The sequence below is a fragment of the Thunnus albacares genome, chromosome 5 (assembly GCF_914725855.1).
Source record: "Thunnus albacares chromosome 5, fThuAlb1.1, whole genome shotgun sequence".
Lineage (NCBI taxonomy): Eukaryota > Metazoa > Chordata > Actinopteri > Scombriformes > Scombridae > Thunnus > Thunnus albacares.
Window position 1 is genome coordinate 9036237 of NC_058110.1, and position 25063 is coordinate 9061299.

General features: G+C 39.6%; 1 protein-coding gene across 2 annotated transcripts; it reads left to right on the forward strand.

Annotated features, from left to right (window-relative positions):
• Positions 1–1848: 1848 nt before the first annotated feature.
• On the forward strand, positions 1849–23601 carry dennd2c (DENN/MADD domain containing 2C). Of its 2 annotated transcripts, none has more exons than XM_044350841.1 (19): positions 1849–2172; positions 5756–6875; positions 9144–9268; positions 10482–10564; positions 10750–10908; positions 11953–12031; positions 12298–12342; positions 14844–15031; positions 15363–15472; positions 16177–16246; positions 16916–16993; positions 17400–17540; positions 18037–18185; positions 19785–19962; positions 20202–20243; positions 21063–21171; positions 21491–21733; positions 22564–22650; positions 22729–23601. In XM_044350841.1, the coding sequence occupies exons 2-19, from the start codon at positions 5983–5985 to the stop codon at positions 22758–22760; spliced, it is 2811 nt and encodes a 936-aa protein (XP_044206776.1). In that variant the 5' UTR covers positions 1849–2172; positions 5756–5982; the 3' UTR covers positions 22761–23601. The 2 variants fall into 2 exon arrangements, with proteins under 2 accessions (XP_044206776.1, XP_044206777.1); XM_044350842.1 differs by having other exon boundaries at positions 14847–15031.
• The last annotated feature ends 1462 nt before the right edge of the window (positions 23602–25063 follow it).

Below are 25063 nucleotides of genomic sequence, written 5' to 3' on the forward strand. Positions count from 1 at the left end.
CTTCCCTCTTGGATCGGAAGGATTCAACCAAACTTTCTCAGTCACAACTGTGTCAAGCTCGACAGAACCACCCAGAGTAAACCAGGAAGTCAAAAGACTTGCCTAGAAAATTAATGTTATTAAAAAGGCAGCTGTGAGGCAAGTCTCCAATTATATGTGAATCTGTCCCCGTATAAAATCAAATGAACATTTACTTACTTTACTTTATAAGAAAAGGTAGTAAGTAGGGAAAGTAGATGTCCATGCTTACCTGCATGCCCGTATATACATTATGCTGATATTGCATCTAGCTATCAAATAAACAACTGATAATCCAAAGAGGGTTGAATCAAGGGAAATTGGACTTGGCTGTAGATACTTGAAGACGTTTCGCCTCTAATCCAAGGTGGCTTCTTCAATTCTAACTGACTGGCAGGGAGTCCCGGGTATTTAACCTCTGTGGGATTCTTATCAATGTCATTGATACCACTTGGTTTGTTGGTGCTCTTGGCTGTTGTAATCAATTTTTATTTATACAGCGCCAAATCACAACAAAAGAGCAGGTCTTGACCGTACAGTCATTAGAGTCGTTGGAGTCACCTGAGGCCAAGTGTAAATGAACCAAGTGACCAAATGACCTTGGTAACAACCCGACAGTGGTTAAATACCTGGGTCTCCCTGCCGGTCAGTTAGAACTGAAGAAACTTGGATGAGAGGTGAAATGTCTTCAAGTATCTACAACTAAGTCCAGTCGCCCTTGATTTTACCCTCCTTGGATAAGCATGACCTGGGTGACTGAGAATTTTCACAGATATATCCACCTGATTGTTGACCATATCCAACAGTGATGCTGTTTGAATACAGTAATCACTATCACTATTCCACTACACAATTTGTGCATTACAATAAGTTAAAATGGGAATGTTGGTGTTCCCAAACTTCAGTGAGGTGTGAGTGCCTATCCTGTTTCCATGGCCACCTTTAAAATTCATATGGTTCAATATGTGTACAGAGCACTGACAAACAAAACATACAAATGCAAAAAACACAAAAGTGTATCTTTCTTAATCATAGACTGTAAAAATTAATGGACGTAGCCACCGTGATGTCACTCATTGTTTGTGGACTCCCATTTTGAAACCTCAAGTTTGCATTTTGACCATCACCATCTTGGATTTTTGGAGGCAGAAGTGACCATATTTGGACAAGAGGGTGGAGCTGACCCTAACACTTAGCTGCTAGCTGCTAGCTTGGTTAACATGGTGCATTTACCGTCTATGGTTAACTGTGATAATGCTAACGCTGACACTAATGCTAATTTTTGCTAGCAAAAACCATTAAAACAAAACGTACTTACTGGAAAAACTGAATAACTGACTCCTTAGAGATTCTTTTACACTATGGTTATGCTACCAAACCAACATTGTCACTGTGGTAGCGACTTGCCTGTGACAGCACCCACCTGTCACTCAAAGCGGCCACGCCCTTAATTATGCAAATTTAGGCCTTAAAGCCTTAATAAAACGTGTCAGTTATATAAATATTCACCCCCATACATGAACGGGGAAATTAGCTATAGAGACTAAAACTGTTTTTGTACCAGACTGTAAACATGTTTATTTCTGCTGTAAAGTTGGGCATTTTAACATGGGGATCTATGGGGATTGACTCACTGTTGGAGCCAGCCTCAAGTGGCCTCCCTGCAGTTTTTGGCACCTCCACATTGGCTTCATTTTTCACCTCCGGAGGTTGCCATTTTTTAATGTGCGGATACAAAATATATTTTCACCCCGGAAGTTTAGAAAGCTTTGGATGGCGGCCCATTAAAGGATTTTGTTTTGATAGTTGTAACCGGAAGTGGCGTATATTTCGGGTAGCTTGACAGTCCTGAAGAGGAGGGCGAGGACTGCTCAGCTTTACTTTCCTCTAGTCTGTGAACACTTTCTTTGTTGTTGTTGATGTGTGTAGCTAGTAAGTATGTTGACACTAGTACTTTTAAAGTCTATTTTGCAATAAGTTGCTACTAACTTGCTGAGGAATCCAACGTTAGCCTGAATGTATTCAAACGGCTAACTAACGCTAACCTCTCCAGACTGAACTAAACGATGAGAGTGGACTCGGATTTTACTTGTGTTTTTCATTTTAACGGAATAGAAATGAGAAGCGAACATGAGTCATTTTAAACTACGAGGGGTAAGTCATGAGTTGTGTAACTTCTGCATCTGTACTCTGTTATAATCTCTTCAGTCTTATTACACGAGTTGTCTGACAGTTTCTGTTCCAAGTTAGCTAAAAAAAAAAAAAAACGAAAAGAAAAAAGTTTTATTGCATTCAGCAATTTAGCTAATTACAGGTGTTAAACCGCATTTGATGACCCGTCAGATTCTGTGACCTGCAGTGTTGGAAGAAGTACTCAGATCCTTAGGTAAAAATATCAATACTACAATGTAAAAATACTTGATAACAAGAGAAAAAATCCTGTGTTGAATGTTCTACTTAAAGTATCAAAGTAAAAGTACTAATTTTGCTGAAAATCGGCCAGATTTTCCGCATTAGTACTTTTACATTAGTGCTTAAAGTAAATTTATCTAGTAAAACTTATATACTTTTACCTGAGTAGGATTTTGAATGTAGGATTTTTACTTATAATGAAGTATTTCTACATTGTGTTGTTGATACTTTTACTTAATTAAAGGATGTGAGTACTTCTTCCAACACTGCAGGTCACAGTGTCTAATGAGTCACCAAATACAGTGTAACACCTGGGCCATTATTACATCTTCTACACCCCACTCCACTTTTTAGTACAATGATTGTTCAATGTAAACTAGGGTTGGGCGATATGGACAAAAGCAAATATCACAGAATTTTTGACCAAATAAATCAATATCGATATTACCTCAATATTGTTGTTAACAACTATCATCAGTAATGTGGATATAATGACTAAGTGGGCAAATAATAGAACAACTAGAACAGTCTGTTAAGAAAAATTACATAAGTTAGCCTTTAAAACTAGGAAAAGACAACACTTATGCCATATCATGATTATCCAAAATCTAAGACGATGTTTAGTCTCATATCACGATATCAAGATAATATCCATTATATTGTCCGAATCCTAATATAAACCTTCAGACCAAACCAAGACATAACGTTATTCCTACATTGCTCTTCCAACAGACAAACCTAAAAGGTGAAACTAAACCAGCTAGAGTCTTTAGTCATTTCAGCCTTTTCTAATGTTGAATTAGAGAGTAGTTTTAAGTATTCAGAAGAGTCACTGAGTTTCATTTATATATGGTCGGTTTTGAGGTGAGTGTGGTCGGATGTTGTCTTCACACAACAGAAGGAGGACTCTCACTGAAGTTTTTCTCTATCCATATTTATTTTTTCAGTTAAATAATTGATCCCCGATACATGTTAAACAGCAATATCAGGAATAAAGCAGCTAATTCAGGTCATAGAGTTAGTCAAGGTCGTTGGACCATATTGCTGAGATGACACCAACTGTATGGAAAGCATCTGCCGCCGTTCCTATATGAAGGGAAAACATTTGAGTTAATGAATAACTGACTGCAACAGAAAACATCTGTGATGTATATTCCACATATCACCTCATAGAATAGGGTCAAATCAATAGCAGAATCATAGTAATGAATGTATTTGCATTCATTTTCTGATATTTTTTTTTATTTTACATACATTTACCATTAAATCAATGTAAATTTTTGATGTTACACCTGACTTAATCTGAGATTATGAGCCCTTTTCAGCACAGTGATTTCCAGAATCAACAACAGCAAATGACACCACATGATGAAACTTGTCACATGAAGTGATCCATCACTGGTTCATCAGCACTGACTCTAATGTATACCTGTATGCTCAGAAGCTGTTCTAGTAGCTGGTGATGGATCAGCCACTTTATGGCAGTTTACCTTGGTGTGTCCTTTCACGTTGGCATTTAGCAAACCCACCTATTTCTTTTATTATACCTTTAACTGTCACTGTTGATGATAAAGCAGCCATACAATACCTCACCTACAACATGTTGAGTCACGTTGTACTTCTTTGGGAGCGTTTTGTGGTGGCTTTAAAGGTGCAATTAGGCTTCATTTAGCTGCCAAGTGATGACGGGGGTATTTCAGCTTCATGTGTCCCCAGTCTGGTTTCTATGTAGATGAGTCAGTGAGTTTCACAAAAAAAAAAAAAAAAAGGCATACCTTTGCACAGAGTTGACAGCCTCATAAACACCAGTGAAGTTCATTTTGATTCGCCCTCCAGCTTTGTTATATGATATCACAGCACCTCACAGTTTGCCTCACAGGCAATAACAACGTTTGATTTTAACTGTACACTATGGGACAGGGGGAACTGACTGTTTTAGATGTATTTGCAGAAGTTACTGTAACTAGCTAGTAGCTGATATAATTCTGGATTTACAGTATTTCAAAGAGAACTTTTGATTACCATCACAAGGTTTGAATATAGTTGATCTATACATAGCTCAAATCAGTGGTTGCAAACTGGGTGCAAATCTCTCTGCTCCATAATTATGGACAGTCTGCTGATCCTTCTTCCTGCAGCTCAGGAAACGCAACTCATGCCTTCCTGTACAACATACCGCACACAGACAAATAATGCAAGTGGGTCAGTTTGAGAGTCGCATTGTCATTGCATGGTCTGGCAATGATCGAGCAACATTCCAGAGCGCACATACATGCGATTGAGGTCAAAGCAAACAAAGGCGTCACTTGCAGTCCTGACTGACCGACTGTCTCTAGTTAATTTTATTCCCCGACCCCCTTCTTATACAGCTCTGCAGGAATGCAGCTCATAGAGTTATGATCATGAGCTGTGCTGTGGAATTTTACCATGTCTCCCCTTCTCCAGATTCTCTCAGCCTCGGTCCTAATGTGCAACGTGTCCAAATGGTTTGGTTCCAGCAAGCCAGGAGCTGCTGAACAAGAGTGTACAGTGGCTACATTGATGTCGACTCAAGGAATATGAGTCATGGCAGATGCCGCTGCACAACTTTACATCGAGTCTGTCGGTGTCGATAGCATTTGATGAGAGGGAGCAGGATTATAGCTTTGCCATGCATATTCTAATCCAGCACAAAGGCTTCAATTAATCAGTCTATAGTCCTGGAGGACTTTTATCTTGCCTCTGAAAAACAGCTCAACCATTTGAAGAGCCTTTACTCCACTGCATAGAGAGGTGTGGCTAAAATGTTTTCCATCATTCACCTAATTGTCACTGGCTCCTTATGTATACTCATTCATGTGTTTTCTTGCTTCTAAAGCTCTTTGAAATTACTTAAAATGTGCATTCTTCACAGTCATCTGAAAGTGAGCTTTGCAAGAACACTAAATTAGATTTAATGCTTTGCTGTATCATTGGCATTTCATGTTTGGCCAGCTATGCTGTTTTGGACAGCTACAGAGAATACAGAATTCCCCTGGGGCTAGAAGAGGTGGGCTGGGGCGGCTCAACACAGACACACAGCAGCAGAAAGCTGCGGTAACCTTGTTCCTGTCACTGTCTTCCCTTGTCATTCTTTATTTCTTACTGGATTTATTTTTGGATAGCGGCCTTGGCAGGAGTCTATCCTTCCTGACCTTCTCTCGGTCTCTGCCTACGACTTGTAGAAAGCTTCAGATGTGTCCTCCTGTGCTGCCTCAGTATCCCTTTGACCCCGCAGTGTGCTGCCTGGGCTTGTTTTTAAGTGCAGTGATTGATGAGTAATTCTTGTTTCTTGTCTTCTTTTTAGGTTGTTTACAAAAGGAGACAAGGGGGAAATTACACTCTGCTAGGACAAGAAAACGCATAAAGACGTAAAGGAACAATTCCAAACATTAATCTTGTGGTTTGTTTTACTGGTTTCTGGATTCATTGATTACAAATTAGGTGTTTTCTCCTGTCCTACTTTGTGTGGAAGTCCCTGATGCATTCACCAATGGAGAACTGAGGGTGAGCTGACTCTTGCCCCCTCTCAACATGCTGGCTCTGAGGCTGGAGCAGGGCAGGCGAGGGGGTGGTGAGGTGGATCGCTTGCAGAAAGGGGCCACCGTGGCGTGGCAGGGCCGCCAGCCAGGGAGGCCCCCTTCTCACGAGCAGGGCATTAACATCAGGGAGAAGATCTCCCAGTGGGAAGGTCGCAGTCAGCAGGGAAGCAGCCAGGATGCCGGGGTGAGAGCACACCCTCCGAGTGTATCCCGAACACTTTCTGGGGATATCCTCGGCAACGGATGTTCCAACGAGAGAGGGGGGCTTCACGGCAAAGCCAGCCTTACAAAAACTAAGAGTTTAGATTTTCGGGAAACCCCAGAACAAGCAGGACATCGTGTGGTCGGTAGAAAGTCAGAACCCTTGCAGAAATGTTCCACAGAATTTTCAACCACAACCCCAGGAAATAAAGCACCTGCAGCACAGATATTTGCATCTCCCAAAGTGGAGGCTAACACTGCTAACTCGACAAGTAAACAAATCTTAGCCGTCAATGGCGACCAAAAAATGGATTGCATCTTGGATGTTGAAGTCATTTCTAAACCTCTACCTCTATCAACTGACGATCAAGAAGACAACATGCCTGCCGGGAACTTTTACACATCTCGGGGTTTCTGGCGGAAGCTCGAGGGGGACAGACTCCTCTGGGAGAAAGGCAGAGAGTCTTCAGGTGACGCTCAGGCTCCTCCCAAACCTCAGCGCACATTCCAGTATCGGGGAGCCAATAACAACAACATGGGGCACACAGCGCGATGGGACAGCAGATCCCCTCATAACAACCTCTCCACTGTGAGGAGTAGGAGGGTGGCCCACCCACCTAGTTTCCCACCTCCTCCATGTCCGGTTTCAAAGACAGAGGGGCTTTCAAGACATAAAAAGAACAGGTGAGTTCATGCATTACAAACAGAGACAGGTAGGGTTGAAAGTACACCTTTTTGATGACCTCTAAAATTTTATTCAAGGGGTTGGATTTTAAAAATTAAGAGTATAGAGTAGAGAAAGTCATCTATTGTAAAAAAAAAATACACATTGAAATTATTCCCTGCTTTTGACTCTGGTTAAAATACTTTGTGGTGTTTACTGAATATCAGCAGCAGTGAGTGTTTTTAGGACAGCTTTGGGCAGGGTCCAATTGCTGGCTGGGGTCCAGTTGTGATGTCACATGATATCTGGCAGCATTGTTCTCTATTGTCTGGACGTGGCCTAGATCCTCAGCAGCAACGAGTCCGGGGTCATCATCTCCAGACACGCATACGCAGTCTCACACTCACACACTCATTCACTTAAAACAAAGCAAAACATAACTGTGTAACCTGTGTACACATTCAACTTAAGCTTACTACAATAGGTAATGTGACCTCTAATAGTTCAGTTCTTTTTAACGGTCATGTCTAGGTGTTGTATATGTATGTGACAGAATATAATAATATGCTAAGATATTCACAGTTACTAATAATATTAAAATAGAAACACAAACACATTAATTTCTGCTTTTCCAAGGCTAAGTTTGCAAGTACTGAAAAGTCCAACACAAATGCTCATAGTGCTGTAAATTTGAGTCTATTAAACGCAGTTCAAAGATCTGTTAGGCTGTATTTTTAAAGCACGTCTATGAAACTTTTGAAAAGCGAAATAACACAAACAATAAAATGCACCCTTGCTCGTTTCAATTCACTCAGTGAAGGGTTTTGCAGCAACAGCCACACTTGGGCTGGTGTGACCAGTATCTTGTGATGATGATGATGACTATATTGTGAAATGATGATGACTTCAAAGGAGAATTCTTAGAAATGACGGGGAAATTCAATGTGCCATTATCTTGTTGTTGCCACTTGTGGCCACAGTGGTTGTTATTTAGATAAAGTTACTTGCTTTAAGTTATATTGTATTAACTTTGCTCTTCAATTTACTGTAGAAACAGGAGCATCCTCAACCTTGATGCGCAATGTCCCTGGTTCACGTCTGGACAGGGACACTTATGTTGTTTCCCATTTTTCTATCCCCACGTTTCCTTTATTCTCTACTGTTGCTGTCTAATAAAGGCATACAATGACCCAAAAATACCTTAATAACAGTCTGATAAACAAACGAAAACTGTAGAACTTTTGTAGTACTTTTTAAGTTGGCAATGTAAACTTTTTTTTCTTTCAGTTTATATTAATTGGAGCTGCAGGGATTAGTTGATTGAAAGAAACTTAATCTGCAACCATTTTTCAATCATTTGCTGGTTTCAGCTTTTCAAATGTGAGGATTAGCTACTTTTATGTCGTATATGATAGTTAATGAAATATATTTGGGTTTTGGACTTTTGGTCAGATAAAACAAGCATTTTGAAGAGGTCACTTTGCGCTCTGGAAAATTGTAATGGGCATTTTTCCTTTTCTTTTTTACAATGTATGGGCTAAACAATTAAGAATTTATCTTAGACAATAATCAGCAGATTATTTTCATTATCGATTGATCGTTAGCTGCAGCCCCGATACAAAAAACTCTCAGCTACAGTCTTCCTGTCATATCTGCACACAGTCGGCATAGTTGGAGAGGAAGCCACTAACTGTCATTCATTCTTGATCGGATTGAAATAATATATGAAATATATAACACATGAACCATGTAACAGTTTCTGTTTCAGCATTGAGCCAGATTGACTGTCTTCATGCTGGAGTACCATGTGCATTACAAAAGCAACTAAAATCAAGCACATGTGAAAACCATATCAGAACTTAACTACTAACAGTTCAGAGAAATGTAAACTAGTAACCAGACAATAGAAAATGATCTGTAACTAAATGAAACTGCATCTTCCTTTTCGACATTTTCAGAGGAAGAAAGTGGCTCAGTGACCTAATTTTGACTCTGACAGCTGATATTGACACATTGCCAGCTGCCGTCTTTGTCTAAATCCTGTCACACTGTTTCACCTAGTTCTTTCGTTGTTGTTTTTTTTTTTTTGAACAACTTTCATACCATATGCTCATTCATTTCCTTTCATGACAGCTTATCACATGCTCTCTTGCTGTTACTGATATCAACATAAGGAATATTGTGGTGGGACTCTTGCTGAACATAAGACAATAGAGTGAACAATAGTATGGCAGCTATCTTTAGGACAGCAGTCTTTCTCACTGCCTTCCCTTCCCACCCTGCTGCAGGAAGTCCTTTGAGTACGAGGATGCGGCACGTCTGACGATGAAGCAAGACACGCTTGGAGGAGAGGCCCGGCACTCAGGCCTTTACCATGCCTACTCTGATGACAATATTTATGAGGATATTGTCTGTAAGTCAAGCTTTAAGAGTTGATTGTGGATGAACTTCCAAAGCTTTTGATCATTACACCGCATGTCTGGCTGTCACATTTTTCTAAACCTCTTAACTTAACAAGTGTCTTGTCAAAAACAAACAAAGGCAGGAAGTCATGAAGACCAGTGGGTGTCTGTTATTGGTTGAATGTACACTTAAGCCTCTTAAAATGACCCATTTACAGTTTATTATTTTGCTATAGCAGAGCCTGTTCAAGAGTGATGCTTTACAAGGACCATTGAACTACTCATGAGCAGTTCCTGCTTCCTGCCAAATCTACAATTTCTGAAATATTTAGTAACCTAATCATTTTGAGAGGTGTTTCCAAGTAGGGAAAGACAGTAAACTGGATTACCTGTAAAGTCAGAGAATCAGGATTATCCAAGAGGCGCATGTGTTTCAGTCACATCTGTTCTGGATAAAAATTGCTTAAATGATACTATTCATAGCACGATTGGTATCAACATTATGCCCAGTATATTGCAGTAAGTGTGCATTTGGATTTAGCCTTAGAAAGCTACTTCTATTCAGATGTACCAGATAATAGCCATGCTTGACTGGATAAAGGTAATATCTAACTCTTAACTGTCCATCTAATTTTCCTTGTAACATATTTTGTAACAACCGAAAAAATGTCCCCCTTATTCCAAAAAGAGTGTCTCCAAAAATGAACGCAGGATTGCAGGAACAAACTTGCCAACATGAATTCCAAAGGATTTCTAAAATTTAGTCTTTCAGTAAAAGTTATTTAACTTTTGCCTCTGCATCAAGCTTTGCAGCAAAGTAAACTCCAGTGGTAGAAATTAGACACATCAAATCTGTATCCAATCTATTAATCTGACCATGAAAATTACTGATCATATTATGTAATTCCTAGTTTACTAAAGGTTACAAGTTTCGCAACTTGTTTCATTCATTACATAATCGTTTTTAGATGCTTTTTTCACATTAAAAACCCACCTGTAAGGGAAACCAGACTGTTGACCCCCCCTCTATAAAAAGCAGGAAGGAATAACATTAAAATGATATCATGGAAGTGCTCCAGTTTTGTTATGGAAATTTTATATGCACAGCAGACACTTCACTCAATAGTTTTTATCTTAAGTATCTTGTTGGAATGCTTGATATCTAACATTAGGTTTGGTGTAATTTGTCAGTCTAATCAGTCCCATCGCTCTGTCTTCCCTCAGGTGAAGTGACCAGAGATAACCCCTATGAGGATGTCAAACTATCTCCTATGTGTCTCCCTATTGCAAGGCCTCACGTCCCAAAGGTAATGGAAGAAATTAAATTTGTCTCCTTTTCTGGCTACAGAAGTATTTTCATTAGTGCTGTGTGGATATATCACATGTTCCCTGTCTAACCTGAGACTGAAAGGAAGGAAGCAGGAAGTACTTTAGTTTAATACCATGTAATTATATAAAACCAAGTAATAACTTCACATTTCTTGTCTTCCAGCTCCCTCCTAAACCCCAAACTCTACAGGGGTACGCTGGCAAACCGGAGAAGAAGGGGGTCCAAGCATTAACAGCATCCAAATCCTTAACCCCAGCAGATACTCCCAAACCAGCTACGCCCCGGCGCACCAGCACTCAAAAAACACTGAGGACGCCTCAGGTAAACGATCTCGTCGTTAGTTTTCACAAACCGTTATATCTAGAGACAACAGAGATTTGTTTTTGTTGCCATATGGAAGAACAACAACAGAGGCATGTACTCTGTTGAATAATGAATCACGTGTCATGTCGGAAGTAAAAAATGAGGGCAGTGACTTGTCGAGCAGGAAGGAGAGGGCAGTGAGAGAAAGAGATAGGGGTAGAGCAACAGAAATCGTATGAATGCCTATATGAGAATACGGACGGGACGCACAAATTCAAAACGTACGACCCATGGCAGTGAAAGGAGTGCAGACAGGGAGCAACTTTAACAACAAGGTACAGTAACAAAACAGACGTATCGACATTCATCTGTAAGGGTGATGACTAGAGAAGGATTATAGCTGCCAAACCCACATGACCCTTGCTCTGTGCCTGCCAGCAGGTTTGAGGAAGAGAATACTAATCAGGTTTATTTTTGGATGGTATTTTAACAAGATGAGCATGTCTTTACTGATCTGTTTCTTTTCCATGATGTTAATTTAAAAAATATATATTTTAAATGGTAATACTTAACATTTAGTTAACTAGTCGTCTTTAAACTCTTTCAGATCTTTCACAAAGACGTTAAATCAATGAAAATGGGTACAGACATAATAACACCTTGTTACTATATGGATTTTTCCGTTTTATAACAGTAACATTATGGTAGATGAGGAAGTTTAGTTTCTTTACATACACTGTCATACAAGTTTTCCTGGCAGTGCTCTGTGTGTCCTGTTAAAGATAAGTTTCAGCTTCCTGTACATGTCTTTTTCCATGTTGAGCCCAACTCTATGAGCCTGTGTATGAATGCAGGCCCTAGTTGACTTGACTCCCCTGTGAAACACTCAACAATGTACCCTCAGGGCATTAACAGAAGAATTCAGGAATGTAAGCGTAAAAAAATGCAAAAAATCTATTATGTACTTAGAGGCTGTTATATCATGATTCCCTGTTATCATCATTCTGTAATGGCTGTAAAATTATGGGGCTGACAAGTACCCGCGTGTGTTCTACAACGCAGTACGTCAACAAGATTGAGACGATCTTTGACGACAAGCGAGGGAGGAAGAGAGTGAAGAACCAGGGAGTCTCAGTGCGAGGTGACACACACACACACACATACACACACACACACACACACTCGCAGATGCCCAAATGTCACACACATCAACACTTCAATAAGATTAAGTTGAGCCTCTTGGTGGAAATACCCAGCTTTTGATGGCACACACAAGGCCAGCTGCAGCAGACGAAGCCACTGATTATGAAACAAAGGCCGACTGTCTGCATCTGATTATGGCTTCTTAAGTCTTTTCCATTCCTCTGCCTCTCACTAATCTCTCACTCCTCTAATTCACATCAACAGAGGAGACCAGCGGGACAGAGAGCGACCCTGAGGACAACACCAAAGGTATCACCATCGAGTTAATCTGTCTGTTAAGTCCCAAAAGTTAAGTCTGATTTTCAGTTTAAAGTTTAAAAGTACACACTCTTATATGGAGTAAGAAATCCTGGATGAATCATTCATTATTGGCAAATACAAACATAGGACTTAAAAAAAAGAAAAACTCATAGCATTTATGTACTAGTGCTGAAACAATAAGTTGATTTGTCAATCAAATCAATGTGATTAATTGTTGTCATTGTCATTTATCAATTAAGAATAATACCAAATGCTTACTGAAGAATATTTAGCTTGAATGAATGCTGATATGTCCTGAGGATAGTCTGGCTCCAGGAATATCAACCAACTCAGTGGCTTGTCTGTTAGGACAGGTGAGCAAAGGCCGAGGGGTTCCAGTCCATTCTTTTAATAAGGGATAGTTAAACTGGTTTATCTGAAGACAGAAGAAAAGGATAACATATTAATCTAGAGATCATAATCCAAATTCCAATAAATTGTGTAATCCAACAAGGATAGTTTAACTTCAAACACAACTGTTATCTAAATATAAGAATGAAGCAATAACTTAACTGCGACTGGAAATTAATCATTACAGCAAATAAATCATAAGCTACTAAAGTCGCCATCGACGCATTTTAAACCACCAGACAAAGTAAACTTACATGTCATATACACAGATCAAACTATTGAAGGGGTGAGGCATCCATATGTCAGCTCCACAATCATCAGCTTCTTTGTTCCTTTGTTATTGTTTTTTGCTACAGGTGAGCTGGTTGCTTATATAGATACTGCTGCTCCACCCATCCAGGGTGCAGTTAGGCAGGTAGAGGAAGGTTCGAGTGGGAGGGGATTTTCCACATTTGGTGTTTTTATAGTAGAATCTTTTGTCTGTTTTGTGTCATTGTAAATTTGGGTTACAGTTCAGATCTTTATTGTCCCTTGTGGGGAAATTAGATTTGCAGTAGAGGGCAAAAACATACAACATACAAGAGGACATGGGACATTAATCACAACAGTTACAACAAACAACCAAAACAAAATATTGACCGTACCTTCCGTAAAACTTGTCTGTCATAGGTATCTGCTAAACAAAGCTGCTGCGTGCTAGTTATACTGCTGGTTACTTTAACAATATTGAACAAACGAGTGTTGGTTGGACAAAACAACAAATTGAAAGACGTCACCTCGGTGCTGGGAAATTATCAGGGACAATTTTCTAATGTTTTAAAGACTAAACGGTTATTTGTTTTATTGAAAAATAGTTGAAAGATTAATCAGTAATGGAAAGAGCAAGGTCAGATTTGGTGAGGAATCTGTTTTGCTCTACAGCACTTTAAGAGGATATTGCTGATGTTGCTAGGAGGTGTGTTTGTTTCCACTGGCTTTTCAAAGTCAAAGCTTTCAATCACGCTTATAGGAAATGTGGTTTGAATTTTGAGAGACTCTACTGTGAGACGTGGACTACTGATTATTTATGCCCAATGTTTAGACCCTGGTTTCCCTCCTTCAGTGTGTGAGCCTTCTAAAGAAACAGTTCAAAATTTGGGGTAATACACTTATTCATTTTCTTGCCAAGAGTTACAGAGTAGATTGATGCTAATGTCTGACTCCATCCAAGACTGAGAGTCTACAGCCATGCTAGCGGCTCTGTGGAGCCAAATGCTAACATGCTGATTTTTAGCAGGTATAATGTTACTACATGCTTTATCTTAGTGTTAGCATGCTAGCATTTGCTAATTAGCACAAAGTATAGCTGAGGATGATGGGAATGTCATTAGTTTTGCAGGTATTTGGTCACAAACCAAAGCATTAGACAAATCAACCTGATGATCATGCTAGATGAAAAGTCATGGGAACACCAAAGCCAATAAGATTCATCCTCTGGGGACCATGAAGGTCTGTACAAAATTTCATGGCAATCCTATCAATAGTGTGTGAGATTTCAGTCTGGACTGAAGTGGTGGACTGGTGAACCGACACAAACGTTGCCATCCATAGAACCAGGCCGCTAGCATGGCTAAAAATCCACCAATCATCATCATAAAATGTTATTAACATATATAGTGTTGTAGTGTATTTGTTTTAATCGGTACAAAAACAGAAATGTAAAAATTACAAGCTGTAGTGTTATAGGCCAGGCACAGAGACTCTTTGGAGTCTTCGATGGTTGCCTGACAAACTCACCCAGCCAGAAGTAGTCCAAGCACGCAACTCCCCGTAAAACCACAACGTCTTGTTTTTACATTTCTATTTTTGTATGGCTTGTACAAATCTGTTGCATCATACTAAAGAAACATATAATGGTAGCACCAATCTTCTCATCCATCAACAAAAAGGAAAAACGCTAATTTCCCCAAAATGTTGCTGGTCTCTTCAACCTAAAGAGAATCAACGTTAACTTCACTTCTCATACTGATATTTTAAAAAGCCTCATATTGCTCCTCTGTGCTGGAAGGGATATTTCCCAGGACAAGCATTATCATATTGTCTCATTGTGTGGTGTCCAGCAGGCTCCAAGAGATCAGTTTATATCCAGTCTACACTGAAGCGTCGGCCAGGCTACCGCACCTTGGAGAGAGACCTTATCCAGCTGCAACAGCAGCAGCTTTTCCAGATCTTCGTGGTGGTGTCGCTGAGAAAAGGCTCCCCAGGAAACAGCTACTCCCCTGAAATCACTCAACAGTTCCCCAAAATGGTTAGAAGGGACCCTTAAAAGTATCCCAGCCTTTCTCTTTCAATTTCTGTCATGTTTAAAATGCCCAAATTTGGACATTTACATTAGTTGTTTTTGTCTCAAATACCTGATTTAGGACAAGTGGTTTAAATGCTTGTGGAAAAACACTCAAGACTATAAAACCTTGCATGACTCATTCTTATTTTCTTATACTCCATGAAGATCATTTTGATTGAATTACATTGTAATGCAGTTAAATAATCTCTGATTTCACCTGAGCCCACCTGGAACGGCTTCAAGGATCCCATTTAGAGAACCATTGCTGTGCTTAACTGGAGTTCCTCTGTTTCAGTTTGAGAAGTCGTCTCGGCTCTCCAGAGAGGCCGAGGATCAGCTGAAGGTCATTCCCAAGTTCTGCTTCCCTGACTCACAGGACTGGAAGCCCTCTGCACACATGCCAAGGTAGGTCATATACCACAGTAATATATCAACAGCATGCTATATGGATACAGAAGTAACTGCATCCCAAAGGCAGAGGCTATGACCGTAGCATAACGGTAACATGATACTACATTCTGTGTATTCTTTGTTTCAGTTTCCATTGATTTTCTCTGTGTCAGCATCTTCTGTTACACCTTTCATGTGTGTATTTTGATAAATGTTGTCGAACCTTTTCTTTCCCATGCTGTGTATTATGTTTAATACCCCTATTTCCTCTTTGCCTATTTATATATCCTCAGCTGTCAGCTGTAACCCATAAATTGCTTTTGCAACAACTCAAACTCCCCACAGTGGTAATTAAAAGTTCCATCTGATCTAATTAAATCTACGAGTGCTAAGGGCCATTGGGCATTTGTTTTTCTCTACTGGATATTGGCTCATTGTTATAATGTGGGTTCTGATCTCAACTTACACTTCCTGACTTTAAAACATCCACTTTTAGTAGCAATCAGAAAACAACCCATTTTCCTATTTTCCTTTATATCTCTAGATGCGATCAATCTTTTTTTTTTTTTTCAGTTTTTTACACAAAGAATGATCGACGTTCTAAAATTCTGGTCACATGTTTTTAGGCAGTAAAAAGCCAGCTCAAATGAAGTCGTAAAAAATAGTGGATTTTAATCTTTGAATGTCATATCATCTCCTGGATGTTGATGTGTTCGCAGCGAGACCTTCTCCTTCGTCCTGACCGGAGAAGACGGCAGCCGCTGGTTCTGTTACTGTCGTAAGATCCTGGTGAGTGTGGATGTGTTTGCATCTGAATCATTGACTGGAGCACTCATGTGTTTGTGTGTCTGTGATGAGATGGCAGCCAGCCATGTGCTTACTCAACATCTCTGAGGGCTAGTACATGTGAATCACAGACCATAAACCACCTCTGAATCAATGACAGAGAGCAACAAGAATTTCATCATTTTTCCCTCTCGTTTGCCTCACACGGAGAGCTGCTTTTAGATCCTTTTTAAGAAAGACTTTTTTCGGTTGAAATCATGTGGTATATCTGCCTTTTCTGTTTTGTTTGTGTTTGTTTATTTTGAATGTACTGTCTTGTTAAGCAGCCTGTAACTATGTTTTGTTGTGTTTATTCTATGTTGAGTGTAGATGCAGCTTGGCCAAAGCTAACATGAGTTTTATATCACGTGTTGTGTTGGAGTTTAGACTTTAGACTGTTGATTAGTTTTTTTTTCTTCAAATTTACAACGTTGTCATTGAAAATTAATTAAACTCATAGTAAAACGTAAATCTGCTTTATGATACAAGCTCCTGAACTTTTTCTTCTGCATAGATCGTGTTTTGTTTCTCTGTGTTTTGCTAAATGTTTATATTTGTTTGGGGTTTTTTTAGTCATAGATATCTCTGTTTTTACCTTCTTTATGACGCATGAATCTATATTTGTCTTTAAAGCCCAACGGAAAAGGGAAGAGGCTTCCAGAGGTCCACTGTATCGTCAGCAAACTGGGTTGTTTCAACCTGTTTGCGAAGGTAAAGCAACCATACGTTACATCTGCTCACTTGTTTCAGCCTTTTGAGCAAGATAAAGCAGCTGCTGGATGGATATTTGCTAAAGTTCATTGCTAATCCTCTTGAAGTGTGTGAAAGCTGCTTCCTTGAAACTCCTTGTGTGTATTTATTAGGGTGGAATGAAGCTATGCTAGAAGATAATCCTGGGCAATCACTGGGTGTGTTTTTTTTTAAAAAAAAAAAAAGAAAATTGTATGCGTCTTAACTGTCCCACCCATTTTCCAGTTAGCTGAGTGAAATTTACAAACAGTACGTGTGAATATGGCCAGCAGGGAAACAATATCTTGCCTTTGTTCTATTGTTCAGACTTTAATCAACACTAGTTCCTTCAGGAGTCACAGTCATTTGTCTGGCTCTGTCTTCCCAGATTTTGGAGGAGGTGGAGAGACGTAGGGAGATTTCCCCAGCGCTAGTTTACCCTTTTATGCGTAGCGTGATGGAGGCCCCGTTCCCTGCTCCTGGACGCACAGTTACCGTCAAGAGTTTCCTCCCTGGCGCTGGGAATGAGGTAACCCTGAAACCAAAAGAGTAAATGTTAATTAGTAGTTTTGTCCCTTTTTACCACTCCCTTCTGCAGACTCGGAGTGACTCATGGGAGGTTATCTGTGTAAACAACAGGGAAAGCTGTTTCTGCTTTGAAGGGTTCATGCTGGGACAGCTACATTATAACAGCTACATTATTTTGTGTTTGCAGAAATAGTGAAGTAATGAGCCCTTAAAATTGAAATAAAAAAAAAATGGAATGGGAATCAAAATTATTACTTTGTTCTGATACAGCAGTTAACAAGCTCGTAAGATTGCAGCTTATGTTCCCAATTCTGAGATTGGAAACTCCATCTTTCACTTCAGCAGCATTGACTCGAAGTTGTCTGAGGGGTCACTTAAATAATTCAATCATTCATCCAACAAACATTTGGCGTGGGGAGTCTGTTTTTGCTGGTGAACAACATAAAGTCACAGCACTGTATTTACACAGTACTGCCCTGCTCTCGTTGCGTTGCTAGGTACTGACTCTGTGTCGGCCGGTGGACTCCAGATTAGAGCACGTGGACTTTGACAGTCTGCTGCAGTGCCTCAGCGTTGGGAAACTCCTGCAGGTGTTCGCCTCCCTTCTGCTGGAGAGGAGGGTCATCTTCATCGCTGACAAACTGAGGTACAGTGCAGATCCCTGCTGTGGTGACATACAAAACACTCCAGGCCCGCTTCACCATAAGGGTGATACAGTGATTCAATGCTCGATTACATCACACAGACCCAGGGCCAGTATCATCTATCTGTGTGTAGTTTGGCCTCAATGTGCTAGTTCACTAAACACTAAGCGGTGGAGTCCCCCCATGGCAAGTCAAGTCATGTCAGGTTTATTTGTACAGACCAGTATCACTAACTGCATCTCACTGGGTTTTACTGGCAAACACAACAGCAGGTCTTGACACAATCCAAACTCCTAAACATGAAGATCTCTGGTCATTATTTAGCAGTTGTTTTCCAGTTAAACAATAATCTTTTATTACATTTTAGAGTAACAGTAAACACAAAAACAGTACCTTGAAAAGTTACTTTCTCAATCAGCTTCTTACTGTGAGTAATGTGATCCTACATGAACACACGACTTCCTGCCAAAGTTTTGGTTATTTCACATGACAGATTTCTGTGTTTGTGTTTTCCTCTGCGCTCTTCTCACTGGTTTGAAGAGAGAGAGAGTTGGAAAACAGTGATGTCACGTGCGGCCTTGCACCAATCAGAGTTCAGAAATATTTCAATGAGAATGTGATGACAGTTGGTGGGTTGTTCAGTCGCTGTCGATCAAATCGTTTTAAAGCACACCCACATAGTCCTGTTGAAGCGGATTAGCTTCAGAGTTTGTTAGTGCTGAACTCTTAATGAATGATTAATACCTTTTTAGATGTTTTTTTCCTCTTAACTTCACTGAATATTTAATAGACAAACACATAGATTTGAAGTTTCATTGGCTTTAAATGAATCAATATCACTCTGTGTGTGCACTAAATAAGCCCATACAGTAAATATGCTGATGTACAATATGGACTGAACTGCTATTATTACACATGAAATGTAACCTGTTTGTTAGATAAGGTACATGAGTGTTAGGTGATGGACACCCTACTTAATTTTCAAGTTGTTGAAGTGAAGTATTATGATCTGTGGCAGCGTAGTGAGGCCGTTACTGCGCTGAAAAGTGCAAACGGCTTATTAGAAATGTGATTATTAAGATATGAAATGATTTGGGGGAGGAAATGTAGATGAGGAATAGGTCTCAAGTTATTAAAACTGGCTGAATTTAGGATTGGCTCTTTCAGAGGAGTATAATAATAACAGTTTGAAACTCAGAGGACATAACCCCTGAGAAGAAGGATGAATGACTGGACACTTTTTTTTTATCTATGAGATAATGGGGAGTGGCTGCAAGATGAGAAAACAATTGGCTCCAGGAGTCAAAAGGAAGTGGAGCAGATGATTCACAGCATGTATGCATCTGACTGTACGTGACATCAACCAGACTGTAGTGAATATTACACTGATATAGTGTGACCTTAGATTGTAGGAGAGTTATTTGATACACAAATACTGTTCGCAGGAACAGTTCTTACAGTCGCTGTGAAAACGTGGTAGAAAAGAAGTACAACAGTGTGACCGCTCTGTGATTGATATCTTTGTGTCATATGATCTGTGTGAGACCTGAATAGTGTTTTTGTGTTCGTCCTCTCTCTCTCTCTCTCTCTCCTCACTGCAGTGTGCTGTCTCGCTGTAGCCATGCGGTGCTGGCGCTGCTGTACCCGTTCACCTGGCAACACACCTTCGTGCCTGTGTTGCCGGCCAGCATGCTGGACATCAGCTGCTCCCCCACCCCGTTCCTCATCGGGGTGCTGGCACCCTGCCTGCCACAGCTGCTGGAGCTGCCCATCGAGGAGGTCGGTCAGAATTCTGTTCAGTTTCTTTAAAATATAAATGTAAAACTTGCAGTTTAAATAGTGCGTCTGTGTTTTGATAGCATGCACTAAAACCACTCTATTATATGAATGAATCCAGAACCAGTAGGTGTAGAAGAGGCTGTAAATCAGGCTCAGCTCACCTTTTTCTAACTCTCGTTGCGAAACAGTGAACCCGTGCAGTCAGTAACGGTGATTCTTTTCTTCTCATTATCTTCCAGGTGCTCATAGTGAATCTGTGCGCAGACAAGTTTGTCGTTCAGGTGTGTACACAAAGCAGCGTGTAATGGGAATGATAGGTGTGGTTCCAGCGGAGAAGGTGGCTTTGCCTACACTTGTCCCTTTTACACACAGAATACTTTTAGAGTGACAGAGAGAAAATGACCCAACACACACACACACACACGCTGCAGAGATGAAACTACGTAGGATGTAAGCACAGAGCAGAAACCCTGCTGATGATGTTATGACACAAACACGAAGGCTGCTTTATAGCAAGTAATCAGCAGTAATCACTCAGTTTATTCAATTTTGTTTTATTGTGTTTGTTTAAGTCTGTATTATTTTGACAGGGTTGTGGTTGACATTTCATTTAGTCAGCTTGAGATCATAATAGAGAACGAGACTATGTCTGAATTAACTATAAGCTAATGGGCCAAACAGCAAATTACAAATGACTTCCCTTCTCAGCATGTAACGTGTCATTGTTTGAAAAGTTTAAATAAAAAGGCAAAAGAATGTTTGACCAAACGAATAAATAGAATTTACTGGCACTGTGGTCCGTAAACAGTGCAGTCTGTGACAGGACTATTTAGATAGCTACACATGTTATATTCTTTTTGATCTTCACTCCAACACAGTGGATTTGAAATATGTTTATGTCCAAATTAGTGAAACCCATCTTTGTGTATCACAGCACCAAAAATAACTCTTAAACACAATGAAAACACTGGAAAACTTACAGTCACAAGTACAGACAGTTTCTGTTATGTTGAAGTCCCACTAACAGCAAAAAAAAAGACACGTATGTTCATAAAACACATCATGTAACTGATGTTGACTTTTCCTGTCATGTGTGGCAGCTGGGCGATGAAGACTGCATCCTGCCCAGTAAACTGCAAGCAGCACTGCAGCAGATCTTGGAGGAGAGGGAAGATATCCTGAGACAGGAGGATGGAGACAGATCTGGAGGTCGGTAAAACAGACATGGGGCAAACAAGAAGATGCTGTGTCAGTCTTACAGTTGCAACATCACCGTATTAAAGTTCCTTCTTCTCATGTCTAGTGATGTTTTTTCATCACAGCAGCATCAGTTCTTAATGTCCAGTGCATTAAATCTATGAATTACACAGCATGCCTGCACATAAAGCATAAACCTAACAGAATTTGTAGCATGTTTGTAGTAATACTTGAAACTGATTATCTTATCATAAAACCACAGTAGGATTCATCCATTTTGGGGGAATATCTGTTATGAATCCTTTTGTTTTCCTTTTTACGGACCATCCAGACCAGCCGGCTGACCTGAGCTCTCTGTTGTCGGAGGCCTTTGTGCGGTTCTTCGTGGAGCTGGTGGGCCACTATCCTCTGCACATGGTCGAGTCCTCCAACGGAAGCAGGGAGCTTCAGCGCGACAGCTTCCGCAAATCTCACCCCTCCCGAGGAGTCCGCCAGTTCCTGCAGCTCTTCATGGACACTCAGATGTTTGCTGGCTTCATTCAGGATAAAGAGCTGCGAAAGGGAGGAGGGAGAGGTAACTATTGATGCAGCAGCGGCTCTGCCGTCAGTCACGGGGATAGATTGTTTTTTAAAAATCTACATTTTTCTAACATGACTTTGTGAAACAGCTAAAGTATAATGGGGAATATTTTCTAGTTTCCAATACATGCCCTGATGAGTTCTGAAAAGTCAAAACAAAAGTTGAGTGAGACACTGATGTTAGCTGGAAATACACGACTCAGTACACAGTGGAACTACTTTCATAATAGAAATAGGAAGAATAAAAAAATAGTCATTAAATTTTTAACATGACAACAACAACATCTGTGGAACCTTGATATTAGATTTCATTTCCATAAGCTGTCCCTAACTTGTAATGTTCCCGCAATGCTGTGCAAAACAGAGTTCATGCATACAACTAAATACTAAAGTAAATGCTCAGTTTTTTCCAATATTATAATAAAAAATTAAATTAGCCGCTGTCCATCTTGATTTGCAACCACTCAGCACAGGAAGTTAGAAGAGCAGTGTTAATTCATCCATTGATCTTTGTGAAGAACACATTAAAGTATCATCCTAACAAGGTTTCACATTAATGTTGGAGTATAGAAGTCAGATGTTTCCACATAATAATCTGTTAAATGGATAAATGGAAGTTTAATTTAATCATATTAAACCAGAGTTTAATATGATTAAAGTTAAATAAGTCACGACATGCACTGACCTGAAAGCCGGTCATTTGAGAAAGAGTTAAGAAGAGTGAGAGCATGCAAACATGGACAGCAGAGCAGCAAATTATGCTGCATATGATGGTAATTTATTTAAGTGAGCTATCAGCAGCTGAACATTTTGAACATTGTCCAGGTCTCTTTGAAGTCAGAGTGACCGACTATCTGGGTTCCTATCCTGAGCCGGAGCCGAGTGGAGTGAACAAGTTTCTTAAAGGACTGGGTGAGTGTTGCTCTATCATTAAAACGTTTAAAAAGGTTTATTCTCAACAGCTAATTGTTTTCTTTTTTTTTTTTTTAGGACACAAAATGAAGCTTCTACAAATGAAATAAAATATTAGACCAACATCCTGGCTTTTAAATTAAGAGACTTTGTGATGAAAAACTTGCTGCTGGACTGTCTGAGGAAGCGAATGAGGATGAGAGAGTCTTGTGTGTTGATGTGAATCGGATGGTTAAGAGTTTGGATATCAGAGTACCAGTTTCATCTCTATAGTTGTGTATGCATGTCTGAGAGCAGTGAACTTCTCAATGGATTAAAACTGGAAACACTATACATTTCTTTCCTAACGTTGTTTAATGTCTGTGAAACTACAAAAAATCATTCCAGCTAATTAACCTCAGTTTTCAGCCTGAACATGTGTGCTTGTGACCATTTTGTTTTTGAGTGGAAACGTTTAGTTGGAATTTGGCTCTTCTTCTGCACAATATGTCCATTTTTACAGTAAATGCAACTTTAATGTTACATTTCAATCTTAAGTGATTTCCAAGTGAAAATAATGTGTATGGTTCCAACCTGATGCATGCTTTTATACATTTTAATGTTAAATTCTATTATTCCTGTTACATTCCTTTTAGCACAAAGTGTAAAAAAAAAAAACAAAACATGTTTACTCCTGTTTGTGTTTGTTTGTGTTTACTTAGATTAAGTGGAGGTTTTATTAACTGATCAGAACATTTCAGTGTTGAGACTCCAGGTTAAACCTCAATCAAAATGCAGATCAACACATTTTGAGGAGTCTTCTTACTTTCTCCCTGTTAACTGGAGTTGTAAATATTTTGTTTTACATTTTGCACAATGTTGAGAACCAGTGTACAGTATTTGGAATATTTTTGTATTAAAGCATGGCTTGTCCAACATACTTTTTAAATAAATGGGCTCCCAAGGACAATATATAATGTTTGTGTATCCTTTTTATTATTCCCTGAAAACTGGGATGCAACCCTGCGGTAATAAAATCACTTACCATCTGCTTTAAATCGAGGGTATATCTGAGTAACTATTATACACTTTATTGTTTCCATGGTTTCACAATATGTGTCTAAAAGGGTCTGGACCAGCGATAATTGGAGTCATTTTTTGTGTATTGAAAATCCATTAAGGCTCACTGACACCTGGATGGGAATTATAGTACCTACTCTGTATCTTATTGTCAAGCTGTATTTTTAGTCTTTTTATAGAGATAGAAACCTGGATCCAAATTATTTTAAAGTAAAAGGCAATTAATTCCAATAAAGACATAACAATGTGAGCCCGCTCTTATGTCCACATGAAAAATACAGTCATTGTTTAGATTAAAGCCAGACTTAGTGAAAGTTTGTCTCGACTATGGAATGAGTTGCCTTGCTATAGTAATATTACAATGTCAGGGACAGGCACTATTCACTATTAGAAGCAAGTAAATGTTCATCTTTGTATGAGACTGGCTTCCCATCATCTTCCAGTTTTAGACGTCATTTATTCTACTTAAAAAAAAAAAAAAAAAATCCCGGTCAAAAGCCTCTGATGTTCACTGCACTACAATTTAACTCATTTACATTTTCCTGCACATTATTTAAAATACCTCCTCAGCATTTTCCTCTGACCTTTCACCTCACTCATTAATCTATACAGAGAATTCAATCCTCGGTGGATCTGTGTGTTGAATGTACTTAACTTTGAAAGACACGCCCTGAGAGAGCAGGGATGAAGGATTCTGGGAGAACAGGTTCCCTTGAACTTCTTTGCCCTGCGCTGAGCCTTTCAGTGGAGAACTGCCTCTCTCACTGAATACAAATCCCACCTCCTTTAATGGGATTTACAAATCCCAACCCCAGACGTGGTCCTAACCAAAACCAGCTTTAATCCAAATACAACCATTTGATTGGGGGAGCTTGTTGGAACAGGACACAGGTGTAAACTCAGCCAGAGAGGCAGGATTTTAGGTGAATAAAACCTTGAAGTTTTCCTCTGATGCACTGTGTCATATAATACCTCACTAGAGTATAATATATCACCACCATGACCACATGGGGGCAGTGTCTCCTTATGCTTCCACTGGCAGGAAAGGACCTGCTCACAGGAGTTCTCAGTCCATTGCACTCAAAGTCTCTCTGCAACGTTTCTATTTCATGCATCAACATCCCGGATGTAACATGTTTAGTATTTATCATGACACCTGCTTGATAAATGTGTACTTTGTCTAAGTGGTGGAAGTTAGTCAGTAGGGCGACTGTTGCAGGAGGAAAAGAAATTGCTATTGTAATTGTTAACTGTTTACTTTACCCTTAAGTCCACAGACAATGGCAATGATAAATTGCAGAGAAACATAAATATTATGAACTATTTGCATTATGTAAAAAGCCTGATATATCTT

Bases quoted from the DNA above. Each gene is read 5' to 3' on its own strand.
- dennd2c (XM_044350841.1), top strand. From the start codon at position 5,983: ATGCTGGCTCTGAGGCTGGAGCAGGGCAGGCGAGGGGGTGGTGAGGTG. The intron at 9,269-10,481 runs GTAAGTCAAGCT...GTCTTCCCTCAG, and splicing joins TATTTATGAGGATATTGTCT to GTGAAGTGACCAGAGATAAC. The intron at 12,343-14,843 runs GTATCACCATCG...TGTGGTGTCCAG, and splicing joins CCCTGAGGACAACACCAAAG to CAGGCTCCAAGAGATCAGTT.